Raw genomic sequence first — 24,210 nt, 5'->3', positions numbered from 1 at the left:
GTACATAGAGAATACGTTACAGTATGTACATAGAGAACATTGTACAGTATGTACATAGAGAACATTGTACAGTATGTACATAGAGAACATTGTACAGTATGTACATAGAAAACATTGTACTTTATGTACATAGAGAACATTGTACAGTATGTACATAGAGAACATTTTAGAAGATGTGCATAGATAATACTTTTGATTTTCTGGATAGAGTTTATTGCTGAATATAATACTCACTTAATTTTTAGGTATATTAAATTTGAAACATTAGTTTTGTCAAATACAAAATAATAATATTTGTAATACATGCAATAATAATAATAATAATAATAATAATAATAATAATTATATACAGTGTATTATCTTGTTCTCCCTTTTGCATTAATTATCTTGATCTGGCCCTTACTGATTTTAAAAACAAAAAGCATAAAGGATATAAAATATGGACAAAACTTCATGATTTCATTCATCAATTTATAATTTAGAACCTGATTGCCACCAAAGGGTCCCTAACATTGTTAACTTATTGGCATTTCAAACTAAATGGAAGCTGACGATGTAAAACAAGCAGACAGACTGCTCATTGTTCTTTTCTGATTTCTAGAACAGTCCATTTCAGTAAAACTTTGTTGTCTGCATCAATATTTGCAAATTGCAAATGTCTTGTTTTAATATATCTAAAACAAATTAAACAAATTAAAAAGATAAACTGTTGTATATATATGTGTTCAAAGACATGTAACTTCAAAATTTTCAGAATTATTGACATTATCAAACATGGCGAACTGGATCACATTTGTTGCTTTAGAAGTCAGACACACCCATGTAAATATGGTTAGTAAAAAAGAAACTTCCATTTGATTTGAAAAACCAACATGTTGACAGTGTTTTGGATCCCCTGGCAAAAATCAGGATAGATATTATAAACTGATGAATGAGATAACTAAAAATTTTGCATTTTTTATGTCCTTGATGCCTTTTGTTTTCAAAATCGGTGAGGAATACAAATAAACAGGAGGGTGTGTGAATACTATAATTACCATGATTTCCATTTTGCATTAGTTATCATGATCTCCCTTTTGTATTAGTTATTATGATCTCCCTTTTGAATTAGTTATTATGATCTCCCTTTTGTATTAGTTATTACGATCTCCCCTTTGTATTAGTTATTACGATCTCCCTTTTGTATTAGTTGTTATGATCGCCCCTTTGTATTAGTTATTATGATCTCCCTTTTGTATTAGCTATTATGATCTCCCCTGTTTTCACTGAAATGGTTACCAAGGTTACTAGAAAATGCCAGATATTTATAACATTCAGTCAAATGAACATTCAGAATTTTCCAAAGTAGTAATTCATACACATTTTCCAGAGGACGCCTGTATGAGGATCCGGATTTCCCAGCCCATTACAGTGCCATATTTGCTCGTGGTTGTCCCATTAAAGAACCTATCATCTGGAAGAGACCTCATGTGAGTATGACTGGATGAATCATCTATATGATTTTTTTTTCAGCTCAATTTAACTTTTTTATTTCATTTAAGCACCATATGTTCAGGTGGCATATTTTTGTGACTTATAAGTTTATTGTCGACACTGACTTCTAAGCAGAATATTATTGTATTCTTTACCCCCCCCCCGTTGATTGCAGGTCTTCCTGTACACCAGTATGCAGCATACTCTGTGAATATACAATTTATCTTTCCCCACTGCTTATAGGTTTTCCTGTACACTATTACTGCATTGTTTTCAGCATGCTCAGTGGATACACAGTTAATATTTTCCTCAACAATTGCAATTTAAATAATAAGACCCACAGTTATTGATTGTATCATCACTGGTTGTCACCACCTAATTCAAAAGAAGTACCTGTATGACAGATCTACCACGCTATCTAAGCAGATATTAAGGTAAACTGGATCTTGAATACAATAGAACTAAACTACAAGGTAGCAAGCAATCAATACAAATGTCTTACTATTAATTCATTCTAAAAATATGGCGTATGATGAAAAAGATAGAAACTTTGGTACAGAATACATGTAGCAGTAAATGTTTATAAGTTACTGGTTACAAAGTCATGCCTTTACGATAGAGCTATTTACAAAGTTTGCTTATTCCTGTACGACATGACCGTACAGAATAAAACTATCAGTTTTGTCATCTACATGAATAGTTTTTCAGATATTATGGAACTGATGCTGTTCTTAGAGGATAAAACACACACACACACACACATACACACACACACACACACAAGTTACTTTAAGACTTCACAGAAATTGTAATAAGCTTTTTATTGGGCCTTTTATATGTTTGATTTTATAATATTCATCTAATTTATAAAAATTTAACACATGTACCATGGTGCAACAGAGATGATAATTAATTAATCAACCAATTAGACTTTAATTATAAAATTAATTGGAAGCCCAGCCACTTAATAACACATATTTCAAACAGTCATAGACCATTTTATTATACCTGACAGAGCCTGACATGCCTTACAAAATTCTGGGATGAAAACTTTATATATATATATATATATATATATATATATATATATATATATATATATATATATATATATATATATATATATATATATATATATATATATATATATATATTCACGTTTACAACATGTGTCTCACCCATTTATGCAGTGATCCCTAGGCCCATCAATGCAGTGATTCCCTACCACATCTGTGCAATAGGTCCTCATCCCATCTATGCATTATCTCATTCTCCATCTATACACTGATCCCACATCCCATTTGTGCACTGATCCCATGCCCCATTTATGCACTGATCTCATGCCGCATTTATGCACTGATCCCATGCCCCATTTATGCACTGATCCCATTCCACATTTATGCAATGATCTCCTTGCCTAATCTAAGCAGTGATCCCCTTGCCCAATCTATACTGTGATACTCTTGCCCAATCTATGCAGTGATCCCCTTGCCCCATCAGATACTCTATCCCAATCTATGCAGTGATCCCCTTGCCCCATCAGATACTCTTGCCCAATTGATGCAGTGATCCCCTTGCCTCATCAGATACTCTTGCCCAATCGATGCAGTGATCCCCTTGCCCCATCAGATACTCTTGCCCAATCTATGCAGTGATCCCCTTGCCATATCAATGTATTGATCTTCTGAAGAACAAGCTTTCAAGGCAGCAATTAGACATCTTTATTTGAACTAAAATTTCAGTAATTTTTTTATTCATGATTTTGGAGTCAAATGAATCATTTTGAAAAGAAGGACCTTGATCTGTGTTGTTTGTACAGTTCACATTTGCTAATATTGTATAATTCATATTTTTCTTATAAAAAAATTAATTTGGTGCTTTTGTTCAAAAACATGGAATATTTCTTTGGTGAGTTATATTTTAGCAAATTTGGATCAGTTAAGGTTATAATAGTTAAGGTGATAAATTATGAAGAGATATTTTTTGCAGGATCACCCTGATAGAACCAAATCCCTAACTGATCTCCACCATTAAAAATTCACATTGTTACAGTAACTTAAAACATATGCATTTAGTGATACAGATTTCAACATGAGATGGTCTTTGAGATAGAGGAAACTACTGACCTGGAAAGGTGACCATTTAGCCTTGCCAGAACTGAAAATTAAACTTGAGACTAAACACCTGCAAAGTCAACACAACACCACTACACTATCCAGGTCCATTATAATCCTTTGTTGTATAAAATCTTAATCCTCTGAAAATCCAAAGTCATTAAAAGTCATTAAAAGTCATTAAAATTCATTACCTATTCAGAGTCCTTTGAAAATCTTCTAGCTACTGAAACAATATTTCATATTGAAGATAAAGCAAAGAAATAATCCAAAAGAATTCAAACCTACTGATGTGTCTACTTCTATGGAAAAATAAGTTCCATAAAACATTAAGCACTCAATTTGACTATGTGTACATCACTTTAAAAGGACTTTCCATATATGATGTTAATCTTCATGAAATTACCATCAGTTAAGCACATTGAAAAATACTTTTCTTTTTATAGAGGGTATAGCCATTAGAAAGCCATTTCATTAAGCAGACACAATTATAAGTTTCCATCTGCTACAGACATGTTCTCAAGATACTCATTGACAGGCTGTGCAAATCTAATAATTGGACAAATTTGGAATACATAATGAGATGTCACAATATTGTTGAAAGTATTCAAACCAGTAGATATGACCACCTCACTGGCAAACTAGATGTTTTACCTTTGTTTAGAGATCAAAGAAAGTCACAGAGATATCACAATTATTACAGATGAATTGATCAAGTAGGCTTTTTAAGGAAGCAGTTTGTCCCTTTGTGCAGCTTGATGTATATTTAATTTGGTTGTATTTAGCCACCATCCATTATTTCATTATATGAGCACCTTTTTTGCTGAACAGTTAAGTGTTTTAAAAAAATCTTTTGATCCCCATTAAGGGCCATTATCTTTAAAACAGTGATGTGTATTGCCTCTCATGTCATACCTGAATATGTATTACAATACAGATGTTGCAATATAATACAATGTCTTACAATACTTATATCACAATATGATACAGATTTGTATTACAATACTTATGTCACAATATGATACAGTTTTGTATTATAATACAGATGTCACAATATGATACAGTATGTACTCCAGTACATGATATAATATGATACAATATATGATACAATATCTATTACAATACAGAAATCACAATATGATACAATATGTATTACAATACAGATGTTACAAATATGATAGAATATGTATTACAATTCAGATGTTGCAGTATAATGCAATATGTACTACAATACTTATGTCACAATATGATACAATATGTATTACAATACAGATGTCATAATATGATACAATATATATTACAATGCAGAGGTCACAATATGATAAATATGTGTTAAAATACAGAGGTTACAATACAATATGTAGTACAATATAGAGGTCAAAGTATGATATAATATTTAGCACAATACATGACACAATATGTATTACAATACAGATTTCACAATTTTATTCATAACATAATGTTGTCTTTCTTATGTAAAAACATGAAGTGACAAAGATTTTGTAAATTACAATTTAGGATATGTATTTATTCTCCATCTGTTTGACTGCATTGTATTCTTATAGTGTGACATCAATTGATAAAAGTATTTGATAGAAAGCAAACAGAAATATGAATTGTAGAAATAAAAACTTCATTTACTTTGCAAGTATCAATGATATCACATATTTACATGATCACGTTAGTTCTTCATGCATTTTATGTATTGTCATATTGACTTGCAATACAACAAATCATACAGCTGTAAAAATATTGATATTTCTGATGCATATTGCTGTATTGTTTGATTTTCTATTTTACAATATGTGTCTATATGCAATAGCTTCTTTTATTTGTGGATCTACTCTCCTTGGTAAATCTATATCTTTAAGAAGGCATGCTTGACAATGCCGCCATAAATTACATTCTCCACAAATTTTAATATTTAATTTAATGTCTTCTCTTTCTTCCTCATATCAATCTATGTTACATAATCTCATTCTTAAAATCTGTTAAATATTAACTTTTTGCTGTTACTTATTCTGAAAAATATACTTTTATATTTATTTTTCTTTTAAATGCTGTAAATAATGATACTATTTAATGATACTATTTAATGATACTATTTTATGATACTATTTTAAAGGCCCATTTCTTTCTGGTTTTATTGGGTATAATTTTGGAAGGTATGATTTTGTATGCATATTTGAAAGATGTGGAGCAGGAATCATTTTTTGTTAACATGGAATTTGAGGAAACTCATTGTATTGCAAAATGCCATTATTTGAAAGGTAACACAAGGGATACCTTTTGTAACTTAAGTGTGAAGATGTGTATTGAAACAATCCTAACCTATTACATTAGACATGAGAATTTAAGGATTTATCTTTCAAGCAATTATGATAGTACATATTTTATGGATAACAGTATCTACCTATGAATTTTTGTTGTTGCTTCTTCTTTGGTGTATTTATGATGAGTCAGACACTCTATAGATTGAGTGTTAGATTGTAGAACAGTAGCTATCATTCCTGTAATTGATGTGTGCTGTAATTATCATTCCTGTAATTGATGTGTGCTGTAGCTATCATTCCAGTAATTGATGTGTGCTGTAGCTATCATTCCTGTAATTGTTGTGTGCTGTAGCTATCATTACTGTAATTGATGTGTGCTGTAGCAATCATTCCTGTCATTGATGTGTGCTGTAGCTATCATTCCTGTAATTGATGTGTGCCATATACTGTATACTTAATTATAAGTCAAGTCCAAGTGCAAGCAACACAGACCCTGATCTACTGTTGCATAATGCACCAGCACATCAGGGTCTAATTTTTAATTTCAACTGATTATTCCAAACCAACTGCAAAGGCAGAGATCTGCTGGTACATTATGTGATGGCAGACCCAGGTCTGTGCAGTTTGCAGTTGTCCTGCACTTTTAAGCAAGTATATATGGTACTACAAATTAATTTGTTTTTATTAGGATACCATTTTGTGTCTGATTGAAAACCCAACAAACTAAGATCCTTCTGCTAGAGCAATAGGATCCCTTTCCAGTCCCAAATTTTATAGTACAATTGAAAATGTTATTTTAGCAACACCTCAGAAATTTATGGTCACAAAAAAACATGACTCACTGTACCTACTGAAGTTCTAAGGCATTTGTACAGTAATTCCTTTCATTGGATTAATATGTTTATCTTTTTCTTTCCAAACAAAATTCTCGTTTTCCCTGTTGCATAGAGCTCAGAGATTCCTTTTTTGATTGAATAGCTTTAGTGCCTGAGATATATGAGGCTGCTTACTGACCAGTCTAGCTCGTCCAGCTCTTTATTTTCCTGTGGTATTTTAATGTGACTACACTTACCAACCAGTCTAGCTGATCCCGACCTTTTTGCTTGTGGTATTTAAATGTGACTACACTTACCAACCAGTCTAGCTGGTCCAGACCTTATTTTCTTGTGGTAATTGAATGTGACTACACTTACCAACCAGTCTAGCTGGTCCAGACCTTTTTCTGGTGGTATTTGAATGTGACTACACTTACCAACCATCCTAGCTGGTCCAGACCTCTATTTTCTGGTGGTATTTGAATGTGACTATACTTATCAACCTGTCTAGCTGGTCCAGACCTTTTTTCTGGTGGTATTTGCATGTGACTACACTTACCAACCTGTCTATCTGGTCCAGGACCTTTTTTATTGGTATTTGCATGTGACTACACTTACCAACCTGTCTAGCAGGTCCAGACCTTTTTGGTCTAATGGTATTTGCATGTGACTACACTTACCAACCAGTCTAGCTGGTCCAGACATTTTAGTCTAGCTGTATTTGCACCTGGCTGCAAAACAAATGAACTGGGTTAAATTCATGACAACTGTGTTTTCCAGATTTTACATGTGTTACATTTATCTTTCATTTTATAAATGTTTTACAGAATTTTAACATCTTTACATTTTGTATCTGATTCTGTTGCAATTAGTGTTTAAGTTTATTTAGAAAGGTTTATCTTCCTAATTTTGTTCCTTTCATTCTACATTTTTTGCACTTTATCTTTCATTGACAACATGTAACCAGTATGGTGCTTAAGCACCATATAATGCTTCTAAATACTTTCATCAATTCTTGACAATTATGGTTATACTTTATACATCTCCTCTCACATTTGGGGCTTGTCCAGGATCTTGGATCAGCCACCAAATGTAATGGGTTGGGATATGAACAACAGATGTCATTGGGAATCAAACTAGGTTCACGTATTTCACAGTCAGGCACAAATACCACTTGGCCACATGGTCCAGACCAGTTAGGCTTGCCAATTAGGGGCCTCATATACACCTAAAGGTAATATATTTACCATTATGAAATCTTCATCCTACTACTAACAGTACAGACCCAGATCTGCTATTGAATAATGAACCTCTATATCATAGTCTACACTGTACCCATGAATTCTTGAGTTGAAAAATCAACATAGACCCTAATCTGCTATTGCATAATGGACCTGTAGATTAGAGTCTACACTGTTCCCTTAAAATCCTAAGTTGAACAATCATAATAGACCCAGAGCTGCATGTGTAAAAACAGATTGGAGTCTCTGCTGTAAGCAACAGCATGTCCATTTTAGACAGAATTAAGAGATCTTGGAAGCATTGACCCTCAGAATGGTACCCTGCCTGATTAAAATATTCCTATGTAATGTGTACACCAGAACATTTTTGTAACTAGTAGAGTGGGGTGGTCAAACTACTGCCCACAATCTAGTTTTATCCGCTAATTTACTTATAGGGTGTGGCTTAAAAATCCTTTATCAGGCATGTTCTCCAGGACTGCACTCAAGTATTTTATCGTATGTCAAGTGTTAAAATTCTAAATTAAAAATCCAGCACTTTTAATTGGCATGCTACTGTGATATCATTATTTTTCATGAGGTACCAATTTTCATGACGTACCAATTCTTATGGATTTTATGACTGACACAAACTTATTGACCCAGTAAACAATGGTCCTTCTGTGGAAACAATAAAACTATCCCACTCCTTCAATCTTAGTATCAATACTGTACTCCAGTCCCTGAATCTTAGTATCAATACTGTACCTCAGTCCATGAATCTTAGTATCAATACTGTACCCCAGTCCATGAATCTTAGTATCAATACTGTACCCCAGTCAATGAATCTTAGTATCAATACTGTACCCAAGTCAGTGAATCTTAGTATAAATACTGTACCCCAGTCAATGAATCTTATTATCAATACTGTACCCCAGTCAATGAATCTTAGTATCAATACTGTACCCAAGTCAATGAATCTTATTATCAATACTGTACCCCAGTCCATGAATCTTAGTATCAATACTGTACCCCAGTCCATGAATCTTAGTATCAATACTGTACCCCAGTCCCTGAATCTTAGTATCAATACTGTACCCCAGTCAATGAATCTTAGTATCAATACTGTACCCCAGTCCATGAATCTTAGTATCAATACTGTACCCCAGTCCCTGAATCTTAGTATCAATACTGTACCCCAGTCCATGAATCTTAGTATCAATACTGTACCCCAGTCCATGAATCTTAGTATCAATACTGTACCCCAGTCAATGAATCTTAGTATCAATACTGTACCCCAGTCCATGAATCTTAGTATCAATATTGTACCCCAGTCCATGAATCTTAGTATCAATACTGTACCCCAGTCAATGAATCTTAGTATCAATACTGTACCCCAGTCCATGAATCTTAGTATCAATATTGTACCCCAGTCCATGAATCTTAGTATCAATACTGTACCCCAGTCCATGAATCTTAGTATCAATACTGTACCCCAGTCCATGAATCTTAGTATCAATACTGTACCCCAGTCCATGAATCTTAGTATCAATACTGTACCCCAGTCAATGAATCTTAGTATCAATACTGTACCCCAGTCCATGAATCTTAGTATCAATATTGTACCCCAGTCCATGAATCTTAGTATCAATACTGTACCCCAGTCCATGAATCTTAGTATCAATACTGTACTCCAGTCCCTGAATCTTATTATCAATACTGTACCCCAGTCCATGAATCTTAGTATCAATACTGTACCCCAGTCAATGAATCTTAGTATCAATACTGTACCCCAGTCCATGAATCTTAGTATCAATATTGTACCCCAGTCCATGAATCTTAGTATCAATACTGTACCCCAGTCCATGAATCTTAGTATCAATATTGTACCCCAGTCCATGAATCTTAGTATCAATACTGTACCCCAGTCCATGAATCTTAGTATCAATATTGTACCCCAGTCCATGAATCTTAGTATCATTACTGTACCCCAGTCCAAGAGTCTTAGTATCAATAATGTACCCATTCCTTGAATTTAATAGCAATACTCTACCCTAGTCCATGAATGTTACTATTAATACTGTACCCCAGTCCATGGATCTTTATATCAGTACTGTACCCCAGTCCATGAATCTTAGTATCAGTACTGTACTACAGTCCATTCTTAGTATCAATACTGTTTTGACACAATAAAATGAATCTTGTATAAATACTGCTTTGTCACAAAGCCATCAAAAATTATATCTACACATAAAACTAGTTAATTATAAGTTTCATCTGTAACCCTAGGACATTCTGGGACACCTTTCACTGCTTTTCCTTTCACATTTTGAAGTCCAGCTGGTCTTGGAGAATTTTAACACCAGTAAGTCTTTTATATGGTCTTGGTCCAGTCAATTTTCTTAGGATAGTCTATGGTTGGCATAACATGAAATAGTGAAAAAGCCATGGGTGTGGTCAAAATAAGCATTGTACATGCTATATATTTTATATATGAATATTTGTGATAGTGGAGAGCTGAGGTAGCTGCTGGGCAGCTATGATATAAGAAAAATTAAGTTGGCCTAACTTAAGAACAGTCCTCAGAAAAATCAAAACAATTAGCATCTGTAGATCATGTACAGCTGTAGAAAATGGTCTCAATGATGGCACTAGCAAAATAATTTTTGCATAATTTGTAGAATTTTATATATATGAGGACAACTACTCACAGGTCACCACAGGTCAAACAACAACAACCCCCATCAATTACCCAGCAGTCAACTACCTTCTGGTGATCTACCCCCTGGTCAGTTACCCTCTGTGCCAATTAACCCTGTGAATGATTGCCTTAATGATAACAAATAATGAATATTCAGTAATCTAATTTAATGTTCACAGGATAATGAATCCTTGCTTCAATAGTTACAAATAATAAATTTTAAGAAGGCATTGTGATTCTTTCTGACCATTCAAATCTGAACTACAGTAATCTAATGTTGAATCCTTGGTTATTACAGGTCTCAAATTGTTGTTTAAATTTTGCAGTTCTTGAAGCGTTATATAGTTGTCTGTGATTTATCTGGCAGTAGCACATATACTCAAGGTATAGCCATTCACCAATGCATGTAGCACATATACTCAAGGTATGGCCATTCACCAATGCATGTAGCACACATACTCAAGGTATGGCCATTCACCAATGCATGTAGCACATACACTCAAGGTATGGCCATTCACCAATGCGTGTAGCACATACACTCAAGATATGGCCATTCACCAATGCATGTAGCACATATACTCAAGGTATGGCCATTCACCAATGCATGTAGCACATATACTCAAGGTATGGCCATTCACCAATGCATGTAGCACATATACTCAAGGTATGGCCATTCACCAATGCATGTAGCACATATACTCAAGGTATGGCCATTCACCAATGCATGTAGCACATATACTCAAGGTATGGCCATTCACCAATGCATGTAGCACACATACTCAAGGTATGGCCATTCACCAATGCATGTAGCACATACACTCAAGGTATGGCCATTCACCAATGCGTGTAGCACATATACTCAAGGTATGGCCATTCACCAATGCATGTAGCACATATACTCAAGGTATGGCCATTCACCAATGCATGTAGCACATATACTCAAGGTATGGCCATTCATCAGTGCATGTAGCACATATACTCAAGGTATGGCCATTCACCAATGCATGTATTGTATAAAGTTGAGCGAAAAGACCTGGCAACGAATTCTTTTAGCTGTTTGACCAAAGTCATATAGGATAAAATCTTCTCCATCTTTGGTAATCCAATATTGCTGAGGGACCACAAAGTCTTCACAGGTTCCCATATTCATTGCCTAGAGCACTGAACAGTTCAGCGTAATATATGGATTGTAGATAGATTTGCTGCAGTGTCTTGTCTTATTGTTACTACAGATTGGCTATAATTTGTTGAGGAGTTTCTTCTGTTTCCACTGCTCTTCTCTTCATTGTTTGTACAGAAAACAGTATTTCTCTCTGTGCTTGTTGAGGTCCATGAAAATGTTCCTGCAATTGTTCAACAAACTTGAGTTTTAGTCGTATTCATATTAGAGTTAGGACTATTAATGAACTGGAAGAATTTATTGATGATGGGGATAATATACATGAAGGTTATTGACCATGGTGAAGGGTTGACTTACCAGTTGGAATTGACCATAGGGGGTGTGATTGATGGGGTTATTAAGCAGGGGATAATTTGTCCTTATAACACCACCATTAACCCATACCCCAACACACCCTACATATATATTCAATGATAAAGTTAAAATTATTTACTTTGCTTCTGTACAGGAACTGTCAAAGAAGCCTACATTTACAGCTGATGGTTACAGCAAACTTGATGTCCTCCCAGGATGGTTAGGTAAGGTTTCAAGGTGGTGTCTGTTGGCATTTGAAGGCTACCTCTGTTTGTATACTTGAACTGGATTTGTTATGAACCTATTGCCATATGTAAGTAAACTCTAACATGTGCCATTACTGAAGAGCACTGACTAAAACATTAGCTGCAGGGCTGCAAAATAAACACAAAAAACAGAAAACATTTTGACAGCTTTTTGCAACAATTATGTTTAAATTAGGTTTTAATGCTGGTCACTACTTATTTAAAACAATTAGATGGTTGTAATTAAAAGATTTTCCAACTATTTTTAATGAAATTTTCAGTATATACACAATGCTCACTAGAATATCAGAGCAATTTCTGTCCATTCATTTGTATATCCATTCATTTGTCACTCTTTCAGCTTTGCTCCATAACTTTAAACTGGTTTGAGACATCCATCCATTTGTCACTCTTTCAGCTTTACTCCATAACTTTAAACTGGTTTGAGTCATCCATTCATTTGTCGCTCTTTCAGCTTTGCTCCATAACTTTAAACTGGTTTGAGACATCCATCTATTTGTCACTCTTTCAGCTTTGCTCCATAACTTTAAACTGGTTTGAAATTGAGGGATGAAACTTGATATAGTTACTCATCATAGAAGATGTGTCATGTATCACATTTAGGATCCTATCTTCAAGTTCAAGGTCACCACTCAGTTTTGTTTACTTTTTTGTTACATTTTAATTGTCGTTGTATAACTTCAAAGATATTTGAGATTAAAGGTGAAACTTTGAATAATATACACCATCATGTCAAAGTGTGTTGCATACCAATTCAGTGTTCTATCTTTCTGGTCATGTTCACAGGTAATTTTTCAATCACATTTTTCTTTTGGTTCTATAGCTTGAAAGCCATTTAAGATAAAGGATTCAAAATTTGGAGACATATGCATCATTGTTAGAAGTTGGCACAATACACCATTGGATGTCATATCTTCAAGGTCAAATATACCAATGATTATTATAAATTTTCTTATCACACTTTCCTTTCTGCAATTAGAATTTAGAAAATAAGAATGAAACTTAGTTTATTTGTACATCATAATGAAAACGTGTCATTTACCACATTGGGAGTCCAATCTTTACGGTCATAATTATTAATCAGTTTTGTAAATCTTGCATCACACTTTTTTTTATCTACTCTTTTATGTTAAAGCCATTTAAAATTAAAGAATTAAACTTATATACTTCATACATCATCATTAGCAAGTGTATTGCATACCAAATTCAGGATTTTCTTTTCAAGGTTAAGGTCAAAGATCAATATTTTTTTAAGTTCCCATTACAGCTTCCTTTCTATTTCATAACTTTTGAGACATTATAGATTGAGGGATGACTATATGGTCTGTTGCTTTCCACATCAGACATCATGTCTTCAAGGTCAAGGTCACATGCTAATATTTCAGGTTTAGTAATATTTTTTGCTCCATAACTTATAAGCTGTTTAAGATAAATGGAATAAATTTGGTATACTTGTATATTGTCATCTGAAGCTGTGTTGCATTCAGCATTTGTGGTTCTATCTTTAAAACTGAAGTCACATGCTTATGACTTGTAGTCTTTTTTATTTCTGCTTTACATGGTAATAGCTATTTGTAGTACAAGGATGATCTATGCTATTATTGTTTCAGTTACATTTTTCATTTTGATGGTGTCTTGTTATGGTGTCTGTACAAATTTCATACTGATAAAATTTTTTCATATGCGTTTCCGTGTACCTTTATCCGTTGTAAATTCTCAATAATTAACACTTGTACGCCTATTCATTTGAATGACTACAGCAAGAATAATTAACAAACAACACATGCTTTTAGTGTGCATATAACGTTTACTTCAGATTTTGTGAATATCAAAAGAAAGATGTGAAAAATACTTTTATAAAGATTTTTAAGCTGAACACATGTACAATTTCATACCCTTTCAATTTCCAGCTAATAAAGTGGATGTTATTTACTGGTCAACTGATTGCATCTAATAACACCGCCAAGCCCAGCAAACATGTTGGCAGCTTTTGTTTTTTGATGTTTATTGAATTGTGAGAATCTTTTATCAACCACTGCATTGTCTGCTGCTTGGTTGTGTATGCAGCTAAAGAAGAAACACATGTTGGCTATTGTTTGAGCAACGATTGTATACAGAATTAATTGAAGACAATCACAAAGACAACTTACTGGCATTACTCATGGATCAGTAATAAGTAACATTTCCGATAATGTTTATTTTGGCATAACACTTCAAGAACCTGGTGAAATTGTTAAATTTCAGAACCCACGCCATGATCATATTATATTTGAATTCAAACGCAAACTCTTCCCCCAAATGATAATAACCTTTGTACACACTATTTCTCGTACTTTAAAAAAAAAATTTCCAGGTATGAGAAAAATACACGTACATGTATTTAAAATTTCAAGAACCATGCCACAATCGTATTATATTCAAATTCATACATGATTTCTTCCCCAGAATGATAATAAAAAATTTTTATACACTATTTCATGTACTTACAATAAGTATTTTCCTGGGTATGAGAAAAATACACATGCATGTATTTAAAATTTCAGGACCATGCCACAACCATATTATATTTGAATTCATACACGATCTCTTCCCCAAAATGATAATACAGTTTTTATACTCTATTTCACATACTTTGGAAAAACATTTCATGTGTGAATGAATATACCAAATTTTTGGAGCCATGCCACAACCGTGTTATATCAAAATTTGCATTATGATGGAGCACGTTATAGCGGGGTTGCACTGTATATAAGGCATTTATGGGAAAATTATAAGTGTGTACCTCATCATAAAATGAAGCTACCTTATACAGAGGCATATTACAAGGAAGGCTTTAGCAATAAATAATAGAATACCATGTACACTCTTTTAAGACAGAACTAAATGAAAACTGCAAAGACCAAGATCTGCCATCACATAAAGCACCAAGCAGATCTGGGTCTGTGCAGTTTGTTAGGAATGGTCAGTTGAACAAACATAGACTATGAACTGCTGGCACATTATTTGCAGTTAAATTGGACTTATAATTGAGTATAAACGGTATGCTGAGCACAAGAAGGATATTTCATTACGTGAAGACAAATTGCTTTTCCTCATCCAGTAAATAAAATCAAGTGAAATAAATTCAAAAGTCATGATATCCATTACATAATTTTAACTCCTGTTTCTTTTATTGACTTAGATGTATCTTTCTTCATTTTGTATCAATGTTGCATTTAATTTATTGCAATCAGCACCTTTTAGCAACCCAAAGACCAGATTGCCATCTTTTGACAGGTTACTTCCTTTGTAGATATAGGTTTTCCGTTAACAGCCTTTTCATTCCTTGCTTGAATTTTAGAAGGTTAAATTCCTTGCTTGAATTTTAGAAGGTTAAATTCCTTGCTTGAATTTTGTATGGTTAAATTCCTTGCTTGAATTTTGGAAGGTTAAATTCCTTGCTTGAATTTTGTATAGTTAAATTCCTTGCTTGAATTTTGGAAGGTTAAATTCCTTTAACTTTGCTTCATGTGGACCATTAGCGATATCTTGCTGTTTTTTTTAACACTGTATGCTTTGATTTTCTGACAAAAACACACACAATGAACTGTAATTTATTTATAGAATCTAAACCAATTTTATAACTCACCAAGTTAAATTTTTCAAACAGTTGAAAAATGTTTTAAAACTAGTTCATTAAATAGTTAACTACATATGTTTATTGTGTCTATTTTACTGCACATGGTAAAATTTGTCAATGTACCATATGTACCTGCTTATAGGTCATGTCCAACAGCAAAATGCATACATACAGATCTTCTATTACATAATGTGCTGGCAGATCTGGGTCTATGCAGTGTTTACAAACTCACAATTGGAACAAATAGCATTGACTGTGATATGCCAGTGCATTATGCAACAGCAAATCAGGGTCTCTGTTGTTTGCAGATAAATTTGACTTATATGCAAGTATACATGGTATTTCAAACTAAATAACGCTGTCATTATATTTCACAGGGGAGACATGTTTATGCAGCGCTTTGTCATGTCTTACACTGGCTCCAAACTTAGTGGCAAGGTGTATTCCAGAGGGACAAGAATTTGATAACAAATATTCTGGAATATTCCATTTCAAGTTCTGGAGGTTTGGGGAATGGACTGAGGTCATCATTGATGACAGGCTACCTGTTTGTAGTGGTAAGATTTATCAATAGTTAAATGTACATGTACAATGGATTAATTACACCTGATATATATGTACAATGGGTTAATTAAGCTTGATATACATGTAGTGTGGATTGCATCACTTGCTAAGCTGGCTAATGGAAAACTCACAAAATCTTTAAAAAATTAAAGCCAACAATTTAGTTTTAGAAACCAACTATTGAGCCATTTTTTAAACATGAGTACCTAACAACAACAAAAAATGAAGAAAGCACATAATTAAGTATAAACCTTGTCTTAGTCAACAACATAAAACCAACCCCTATCAGTGAACATACAGCTAGGTGCAATCATAGGAATAGATACCATGATTGCAAAGTGTCACTTGGGTGTATCACTGCTGCACAGTCCACTATAACCACCACCACCACCACAAATGTTGATGAAAATACCTAAGTCACAGATAAACTTTGCTGGGTATGATATTTTCACGATATTAGGATATATCAAAATGATATTTAAATTAGAAGTGTTTGATTTACATGCTCTATATCAGTATTTTAATTAATTGGATACTAATTAGAAGTGATTAATTTACATACCCTATATCAGTATTTTAATTAATTGGATACTAATTAGAAGTGATTAATTTACATACTCTATATCAATATTTTCTTTACTTGGATAATAGTTTTATTCAGCTTGTTTGATTTCAGGACAGCCCATGTTTTCAAGAGGGAAAGATAGCAATGAATTTTGGATTCCATTATTTGAGAAGGCTTATGCCAAGTAAGTAAGGAGAGGATTTCTTTGAAATTTTTGATAAAGTTGACATGTCCATGGGCGTGTGAAATTTTGAGTTTTCCTTCCATAGATAAATTGTCACCATCTCTTCATAGGCAAAGTTACATTGGATTTCTTGTTGGATATTTGCATACTGGCATTTGGATACCCATGTGATAATTAAGTTCTCTGGGCAACTGGAAACATGAATTCCAAAGGTCATGGTTAGATTTTTAGGAAAAAAGTCAAAGAAAGCCCAACCAGAAAACCCAAATTAATTTTGTACTATGTTCTTGACATATTCATTTGAGCATGAAGTCTGCTCAGAATATTGTTTTTCCTTAAAAATTCTTGTAAAAACCCAAATTACAAACAGCTTTTCTCATGCTGCAGCTTCGTTTGCCCATTTGTATTTATTTTCTCTGTAATCTCATTGTGAATACCAATTTTTACATATACATGTACTTAGGGTTTCTGGTAACTGTTTAACAGTAACAGTAAAACAGCTGTTTTTCATCCAAAATCAAAAAACAGTAAACAGCTGTTTTTTTTCTAACTGTTTTACTGTTTCTAACGGACATTGAGACATTGGATTTTGATGCTCTCAAAACTCTTCTGAAGGCAATGGAACCTGTGAAGTCAAGAAGACGTGATGTTGATGAGTGCTGACACAATTTTAGAATTCATGTTCAACAAGCTCTCTGACCTGAATAATGACATCAGTACCAAGCTCATGGAAAATTTGAAGTGTCGCGTTGAAGAGCGATTGAACAATGAGGTCATGAACCTCCTGCACAGTCTCAAAGATCCATCTGTTGCCCTGTCAAAAACTACGCTAAATTTCGCAGGAAATCTAGCGTCTCGTCTATTTGAAGTCAACGATGTAGAAGATGTCGTCAAACAGTAGTCAAATGATGCTGAAAGTGTGAACTTGTCTCTTCAAGATGAATTGAATTTGTTGCTTCAAAAAGATGGATCATCAATTGCAGTCGGAGGGCAAGACAGTTTCAAATGGCTCAAGTCCGAATTCACGCTCTTCAGGAACTCTGGCCAGCGCACTGAAAATCTCCAGAAATTGTACAATGCAATTCTATCCATTAAACCGACATCAACGGACTTTGAAAGAGTTTTTTCGGTCTGTACGAATTTCTGTACAAAATTAAGATCGCGTCTCTCAGACAAGTTGCTTAATGCACTTGTATTCTTGAAATATTATTATAAGAAGTAAAAATGTATTGATTTAGAACTTATCATGGAAGATATATAATAAAACGGTGTTCATCGCAAAAATAAGCTATTGACTGTAAAATTAGTGAAAATATGGAAAAAACAGTAAAAACAGCTGTTAACAGCTGTTTTTTGAAAATTGAAAACAGTAAACAGCTGTATTTCAAAAATGACTGTTTTTCAGAAACCCTACATGATGATGTACTTCACAAATAAAGTCATCAGAATACTTTACAAATGATGTCTTCAGAATACTTCATGAATGAAGTCATCAGAATACTTCACAAATGAGATCATCAGAATGTTTCACAAATGAAGTCATCATAATATCTCACAAATAAGGTCATCAGAATAATTCACAAGTAAAGTAATCAGAATACTTCACAAATGAAGTCATCAAAATATTTCACTAGTGTAGTAATGAGAAACTAATTTGCTCATGTACTCTGAGGTAAGACATTTGAAGCACATACACTATGTATACCATTGAATTTCAGGCATAACATCTGGTACATAAAATTGAATTTCAGTCATCCAGACTACCTGGGAGACATGAATTGTATTTGAAGCACATAAAATCAGTTACATACAGTTGAACTTCAGTCAACAAAGCTACCTGGGAGACGTGAATCTTGTTCAGATAAATTATTATCCAGATTAATGGTACACTAGACCCTCACTATAAATCACCTCAGTATAACATGGTCCCTGTTGTAACACAAGTATGGTCATGGATCCCATTATATTGGTTGAATTTATTGTGCATATTATATCCCCCAGTATAAGACAGCTTTGTCTACAACATGCTACCCTTTTTACATGCTGCCCCATTTTACATGTTGACCCTTTTTACATGCAGCCTTTTTATGTCTCCGATGAAAAATATTGAAGTGTCTTTCAGAGAGGGACCATCATAATAATATTAGGAACAAGTCATGGACCATTAGTCTGGATGAGTGAAAAGTATGATTCAGACAGTCTGAGACAAGCATTAGCATATCCATATAATTTCATACTCCATGGTTTCTTATTCAGCCTATCAGTTAAAACATGAAAGGTCATTTTGTATCATGAATCTTTAGCATGGGGTTGTATGGTATGCTAGAATGGAGGTTGTATGGCATGAAGTCTTTCGCATGGAGGTTGTATGGTCAATTAGGAAATGTCATATTGTATCATGAAGTCATTAGCATTGGGTTGTATGATAATTTTAATAAATATCATATTGCATCATGAAGTCATTAGCATATAGGTTGTATGGCATGCTGTCATGGAAGTTGTATGGCATGCTAGCATGGAGGTTGTATGGCATGCTAGCATGGACACTGTATGGCATGAAGTCATTAGCATGGAGGTTGTATGGCAAATTATGCTATTTCATCTTGATGATTAAAGAAGACAAATTAAAAAATTAGTGCAGAATAAAATCAAGTTTGATTGAACTGGTTTAAAAGGTGGATAAACAATTGACCTAAAATTGAATTTATTGATGATTTCACTTGTACAAAATATAGTGGATAATCTACCTCCCCTTCTTACAGACAATTTTCTTAAATACATGTCAAGGACAAGTGGCTTTTAAAGAAGTCCTTGCATCACAAACAAACTTAAAGACCTAATAAAGTTTCCTACCTTAAATATTCTCAGCATGTTTTTTTTAATGTTTTCTAATTTCATGGTGTTTGTTTTTGTAATCATATGTTTTTTATCTTACAGGTGTTGTCTAATGTTGTAAAGCGCTTAGAGCTTCTAAAGATTAGGCGCTATACAAAGTCCTCATTATTATTATTATTATCATGTAAGAAGAAGTGCTGTGTATTAATATAGAAAACCAACAGATCCTTGGTGTAAGTAGGTCTTACAAGGTGTGACTAGATAATTCATAAGCACTGGGCTATGCTCATTTTGGAACACCCTTTCCATTTTGCAGTTATCTATACTAAGTCACCAAGGTTTCATTACTAATAGTGTGTCACTATCACAACTACAAATGCATTCTATATTTTGCCATGATTTTGCAGGTTTTATATGTGTTATGAGAATATCACAGGGGGGCTACTCCAATGGTCTCTTCAAGACCTCACAGGGGGCATTATGCAGACTTTTGGGATGCAGGAGGATGAAAGGAGGACACAGAGCATCATCGACAAATGCATGACAAGATCATCACTCATTGGGGTCTCAATAATTGTAAGAATACCTCACTGTTGCCCCTGAGCATGAGCAGTGTAAAGAAAATAGATTGGAATCAGTGTGATGCTGCTTGTTTTGGCATCCGCATCCATTTAATTGTGTTCATACGTTGCATTGTATTTAACATTCCAATACTTTTAGTTTATTTATTTTTATGGATATCAATATCTGTGGGTGATTTACAGTGATACTAAGCTAGGTTAAAAATCCAAATCACACACACATACAGTGATACTTATCAGAGTTTCTTGAAGTTGTGTCCCTTGGCTTTATTGCGCTATTAATGCCTGAAAAGGCCATCATGCTATTAATTTTTATTAGATGTGCCATTGACATACATACCATCAAACTTGGTTATTACATACTCATATAACATAATATCATATATTAAGTAGACATATTAATTAAATGGACATTTTCTGACTCCATTAGTCATAAAGCAGTCTGATAAAAAAAATTGAACTTCTGCTCATATTTAATAAATTTAAAGTTCAGTAACTTCAGTCAATGTGATGTTTGAAATGTGAAAAATGTGAGTTTATTTGTACATGCAGGACAAATTTCAAAGAATCTTAAAGATTTGATGTATGGTTTTGAATATTTAAGTTTGATTCTAGAGACAGCAACATTGTAGTGACTAAAGTGCCTTGTCCTACATTGCCATTTTATTGTCATTTAATGTCACTTTAGAATTAGGGGGACATAAATAAACCGGATGATTTTTTGCACTTTTATTTTCGTAGATTTCAAATGGTCCCAAACATATGAACAAAAATCGGCAATTGCCAAATGGGCTGTTGACAGGAATTGCTTACACAGTGACAGGCTATGCTGAGGTTTGCTTGATTTCCTTTCAAAAGTATAGTTTACATCTCATTTTCATTTTAGTTTACATTATGTATTAATTGATTGTTTGTTGTTTAATGACACATAAACACATAAAAGGTTATATCATACCACATCAAATGGAGTAAAGTGTCTTATGAAATTAAGAGATGTGGTCGTATTGTTTTACTGGCATAAAGGACACATACACCTGATCAGTGCATACATCCTGACACACACACACACCTAACCCATGCATACCTTTCTAAGGGTGAACATCAGTTGGAGTGTACATACCTTCTGATGGGTGAACGTGAACTGGAGTGTGCATAACATGCCCATGTCAATCAACAGTGAAACACATTGTGTCAAGTGTATAAACTTCCATCTTGTATGACAGAAGCTTTTTTATTTGGATTCAGTTAAAAATCTGTTTAATGATTTACCACCATAGGAAACCTTAAACCATTTAAAGAATCTGGTTTATGCAGCAAATTTTTTATTCTACCAGTATTCTGTAAGTTTTTTATGTTTTACCTTTATCTTTTATTTCATATAACTTTTTCTTAGATATTTTAATTTTTTATCTTTAACCATTTATAATGTAAGACTGCATGTTGAAATCTATTAGGAAGGGGTTTATCTTCCAAAAGTTTTTGACAAGTTTACTTTTAATCGGAGCTACATAGCTTGGATTGTAGTGATGTGTCATTAAGTCTTGTACAGGGTTGAAAATTCTCAAGAATCTACTTGCCCAGTTAGGCAAGCACTAAAAATTTTCACATGCCCAGAATAAACTCTTCCTCAACTAGCTATTTTACAAATATAAAAGTTGTCTATATAATTTACCTATATTGACTTGTGTAAAAGTTGCTTTCCAGAACTTATTCTGTGACCCTTCAAACACAGACATAAATGTTTACAAATTGAGTACAGTCTCCTCTCCATCTGTGAAGTGCTTATTAGTACTGAGGAGGGAAAACAAAGCATTTGTTTCAGCTTGATGAAAACAAATGGAAAACAAATTTACCCACCTCCTGAGTAGGTTACTATCCAATTAAGTTTGTCTGAATAAAATGAAACAAATAAAGGGACTAATAAAGGGACTACTAAAAGGACTAATAAAGGGACTAATAAAAGGACTAATAAAGAGAATAATATTTGTTGTTCTATTACCAAGAGTCTAGCATCTGTTCTGTAATCATCATCATTCATTAGCTTTGTCACTGATAAAAATTTGTCTTTGGTTTTGCTTAAATATTGTCATTGACCCATCATGTGAATGACTTGGTTTATTTATCTCTTTGATTTGTCTTGATCATAGATGCAGTGAATCAGATATCCTTACCATTTTCTGACACTTATAATCCTTCCACTCAACTTTTAATTATACAACTTGAAAGCTATACACATGAAATACATTAAGATGTTAGCAAATTACCACTGGGACTGAGACACTTAGAATATAGTATTGGATATTTATGCAGGATTTTACCAGATTTAGGGATGTGAGTTTATTAATGTATTTGTAGGTTTTACATCAAATACCGTACAACATTTCATAGTTTATTAATGTATTTGTAGGTTTTACATCAAATACTGTACAACATTTCATAGGTTATTAATGTATTTGTAGGCTTTACATCAAATACCATACAACATTTCATAGTTTATTAATGTATTTGTAGGTTTTACATCAAATACTGTACAACATTTCATAGTTTATTACGTATTTGTAGGATTTACATCAAATACTGTACAGCATTTTATAGTTTATTAATGTATTTGTAGGTTTTACATCAAATGCTGTACAACATTTCATAAGGTTGCACATGAGATACCACATCCCACTGAATCATGTTTTTTGTTTCTCCCCATGACTGGATAAAATTTTGTTAACAATACGAGCATTGTCTTTTTTCAGATACCAGTAGGTGAGCATAGTGCAGTAATAATCAGGCTACGCAACCCGGTTAACAAATTAGAGTGGAACGGTATATGGAGCAAAAGGTAGGCAAATAATTTTTAGACCTACCAACCTCCAAATCAACCAGAAATGGAACGTTTGAAGATGGTGACTGCTTTAAATTTTTAATCCTGTGTAAAAGTGCAAAATTCCAAGGTGAAAGCAAAGTCATGAAAATAAGCACGGTGCAGGTCTGGAAGAATGTCATAACTATACAGGAAATCGTGTCATCATAAAAAGGAATGTCTGCAGAAACATGTAGCTGGTTCATTTCAATTCTTTATTTTTATCATGTTTATCCAGTAATTATTCTGTTCTCTTTACAGCTCCACACTTTGGGGTAATGTAACAGATGATATGAAGGAGAGACTTGGGCATGAAAATCTTGCTGAGGGAGAATTTTGGTAGGCAAACAAACAATCACACTCAAGTATAAAGTATTTGAACATGAGCTATGTTGTTTCTAAAACATATGTATGCCTTCTTAAAGCAAGACCATTTATTATTATTATTATTATTATTATTATTGCAAGATTGTTTTATGTACACAACAAGTATTCAACAAAGTTATAAAATATGCATATTCACCAATCCCTTGATAACTCGTGCCCTACTCATCACAAGCCTCTCACATTAGCAGACTGTCTTTTGTTCTTGCCATTACAAACAAGTTTTAAATATTGAATAATCCCTGTCACTAATGAAAAGGGATTTAACTGTGATTTCTTCTCAAAGAT

General features: G+C 33.5%; 1 protein-coding gene across 6 annotated transcripts in view; it reads left to right on the top strand.

Moving 5' to 3' along the window:
* LOC149787644 (calpain-9-like) overlaps window positions 1-24,210 on the top strand; it is a 100,240-nt gene that overhangs the window by 25,889 nt on the left and 50,141 nt on the right. For all 6 annotated transcript variants that reach the window (XM_089973825.1, XM_089973826.1, XM_089973829.1 and 3 more), the window contains exons 3-10: window positions 1,370-1,469; window positions 12,225-12,294; window positions 16,333-16,512; window positions 17,196-17,268; window positions 20,511-20,679; window positions 21,426-21,518; window positions 23,432-23,517; window positions 23,800-23,877. In XM_089973825.1, the coding sequence (XP_089829951.1) occupies window positions 1,370-1,469; window positions 12,225-12,294; window positions 16,333-16,512; window positions 17,196-17,268; window positions 20,511-20,679; window positions 21,426-21,518; window positions 23,432-23,517; window positions 23,800-23,877 (849 nt within the window). The remainder of the gene's footprint in view (window positions 1-1,369; window positions 1,470-12,224; window positions 12,295-16,332; window positions 16,513-17,195; window positions 17,269-20,510; window positions 20,680-21,425; window positions 21,519-23,431; window positions 23,518-23,799; window positions 23,878-24,210) is intronic.

The sequence above is a fragment of the Sinohyriopsis cumingii genome, chromosome 11 (genome assembly GCF_028554795.1).
Source record: "Sinohyriopsis cumingii isolate HCF-2022 chromosome 11, ASM2855479v2, whole genome shotgun sequence".
Classification (NCBI taxonomy): Eukaryota; Metazoa; Mollusca; class Bivalvia; order Unionida; family Unionidae; genus Sinohyriopsis; species Sinohyriopsis cumingii.
The sequence above is the reverse complement of the archived record's forward strand: the minus strand, read 5'-3'. Positions and strand labels throughout refer to the sequence as shown.